Source organism: Sinocyclocheilus rhinocerous, unplaced genomic scaffold, assembly GCF_001515625.1.
Source record: "Sinocyclocheilus rhinocerous isolate Xijiao unplaced genomic scaffold, SAMN03320098_v1.1 scaffold148, whole genome shotgun sequence".
Lineage (NCBI taxonomy): Eukaryota > Metazoa > Chordata > Actinopteri > Cypriniformes > Cyprinidae > Sinocyclocheilus > Sinocyclocheilus rhinocerous.
The window spans coordinates 163,642-166,495 of NW_015653472.1; the positions used below are offsets into that span (position 1 = coordinate 163,642).

A 2,854-nucleotide genomic window follows, 5' to 3' on the forward strand; every position below is an offset into this window, starting at 1 on the left:
CAGTGAGGAAGAGTGTTTAGTGTGTGTGTGTGTGTGTGTGTGTGTGTGTGTGTAGCTCAAACATGTACTGCCGGGCTCCCTCCATTCCTGAGGCTCATGATCTGTCCCGCTCCTCATCTAACGCCAGCAGCTTTGCTAGTGTGGTAGAGGAAAATGAAACAGAGGCCACAGAGGACTACGACACTGGCATGGTGAGTATAGCACACTTATCATTAATGCATTACAAATAATAAACATCTCTAGAAACTACACAGTCATTGCATGCAAACTGTGTCAGGGATAAGTATTTGTGGAGACCACCACTTTAAGAAAAAAAAAAACACTAAGACAAACTTCATATGTTTTGTCAGTATGCCTGCTAGAGCAATTTGTTGTATTTGTCTCATTCAGGAGAGTCTGTCGTCAGCAGATACTCCTCATAAACGAGACTCGTTCACGTACAGCACATGGCTGGAGGACAACATGAGCACTACCGGTACAACCAGCAGGGCGAGCTCTCCTGGTGAGAGAAACAAGCTGTACAAAATAGTTTCACTCACACACTTATCATGGTCAGAAAAATAAAACAGTGGTATATTTGTGTAGTAGTGTAGCTTTCCATTAACTACATGGTCTTTTTTTTCCAGCTCCTGGCAAAACGGATGGTGGAAAGAAACAGGAGCAGAACTGTACAGACATCCGCTTTAAACTTGAGCGACCAAATGACCACAAGTCCACATCGGTGAGTCTTACTAATCTAGTCTATGCATAGTGAATTTTAGTGTTGTATCTGCTTCAGTGTGAAGTTATAGCAACTATTAGTAGCCATTAGTAGCCAAAATCTTATTGACCCCAAACTTTTGAACAGCAGTGTACATATTATGCATACAGTTTGCACATAAAGGATGGCAGCTTCTTTAGTCAAGTATTGGGCGAGTGTGTACACTCTGCCGCTCTGTACTTCTGTCTGTCTTAGTGTTCATTTTGTCAGCCATTTTAAATTTAGTCTTAATCTTTTAAATTAATCTTAGTCTTAGTCAAATATGCACACCAGTAATGTTTATTAAAGCTACTTAAATGTCCTAATTGAACTATGACTTAATCCTGGCTTAATCTAAGGCCAGTCTGTGAAACCAGGCCTAAATGTCTGAGCATTTTCAGCATGCTGTATAATGGTTAAACTGATAAAAAAAAAATATTTTCACATTTCAGGTATTGCACTTTTTACCAGTAAGCACAAACCAACAGAATGTGAACTCATACACATGGTTTATTTTACCTCATCTAGTGTACTGATTTATTATAGGCTATTTAATATATAAATTAATATCAAAGATTTAGATATGCAATTTCTCTGTCTACATTATGAAAACTGGTAAAAACGAACTAAAAATATTATAACAGTGGTTGAGTAAGTGCATTTATTCAGCAACCACAATTGCAAACAAAATAGTCAAGATCTCATGACAGAACTCAGACTGGCTGAATGACACTTTCATTTAAGATGAACATCTCACATGGAGATTGCTAAACTTCAGCTTACTTGTTTGACAGTGTTTTCAGATCATTGTCAGCACTTCCGCAATGAAGAGCGAGCGCATGTGCATGGTTGCCAGATTGCAAAAATTAAGCAAAACACCTGGCAGAAAATTTATCCTTTTAACAGAGAAGCTCTGATTTGGGGATTTGAACTCTTAATATCTGGCAACCGCACAGATGAACGCTCGCCTAGTAGAGGCACGTACAGCAATCTGCAATAATGTTTTGTCTCCTTTTTTCAATGAAAATAAAAAGAGATTTTTGTATAGTTGTTTTTTTTTTAATATAAATTTTAGTCGTGTCTTTTATCATCAACGATATGGCATGTTGATATAGTCACAGTTATCATTTATTGACCTTGTCATCTCATCATTGTCTCGTTTCAGTCATGGGAAAGAAGCTCATCAATGAACATTTTTTGTCATAGTTTTCGTTAATGAAATTAACACTACAGTGTCTGTTGTAACTCTTTTACTGTGTGTGCATCTGTGCAGAACTGCTAGCCCCTCCTGCTTGACTGCCTCATGGACATCCATCAGCAGGTTAGATATACTGTATCTTGACTTAATTAATTTTCTTTCATCAACTAAAGATGTAATGTCATAATCTGTATCCTATATTATAATATTATGACTCTCTTTTAAAGTTCTGCAAGTAAATGATAATAAAAATTTTCGGTAACACTTTTGATTAGGGAGCACATATTCACTATTAACTAAGAGTTTTCCCTCGATAAACTAAATATTTGCTGCTTGTTAATAGTAAGGAAGTTGTAAAGTTTAGGTATTAGGTAGGATTAAGGGATCTAGAAAATGGTCATACAGAATAAGACATTAATATGTGCTTTATAACTACTAATAAACAGCCAATATGCTAGCAATATGCATGCTAATAAGCAACAAGTTAATAGTGAGAATTGGTCCTTAAAATAAAGTGTTACAACTTTCCCATAATAGGAAAAGTGGTGCATATTTTGGATCTTTTACATGTGAATGATGCTATTTTGTATGGATGAATGAAAGAACAAATTTCAGAAAACTTGCAGAACATAGACTACCTAACTGTTTTTCAACCGAAATAATGGAAAATATTTCGAGTTATTGTTAATGTTTTTTAAATTTGCCAAAATTATGAATAATTGGTAAATAAATTTGGTAAATGCAACCTCTGTCTCAGTACCTGAACATTTCAAATGTATTGTTTTTTGCTCGGCAGCCCATAATGTTTTTTAAAGTGAAATATATGTGTGTGTGTGTGTGTGTGTGTGTGTATCTATATCTATATATATATATATATATATATATATATATATATATATACAGTAATCTCCCGAATA

The 2,854-nt window shown here is 35.2% G+C and overlaps 1 protein-coding gene across 2 annotated transcripts in view; it reads left to right on the plus strand.

Moving 5' to 3' along the window:
* The window catches only part of LOC107716101 (rap1 GTPase-activating protein 1-like), an 89,424-nt gene that overhangs the window by 85,221 nt on the left and 1,349 nt on the right, over positions 1-2,854 (plus strand). For both annotated transcript variants that reach the window (XM_016522424.1, XM_016522425.1), the window contains 4 exons: positions 56-191; positions 391-502; positions 627-721; positions 2,013-2,060. In XM_016522424.1, the coding sequence (XP_016377910.1) occupies positions 56-191; positions 391-502; positions 627-721; positions 2,013-2,021 (352 nt within the window). In that variant the 3' untranslated portion in view covers positions 2,022-2,060. The remainder of the gene's footprint in view (positions 1-55; positions 192-390; positions 503-626; positions 722-2,012; positions 2,061-2,854) is intronic.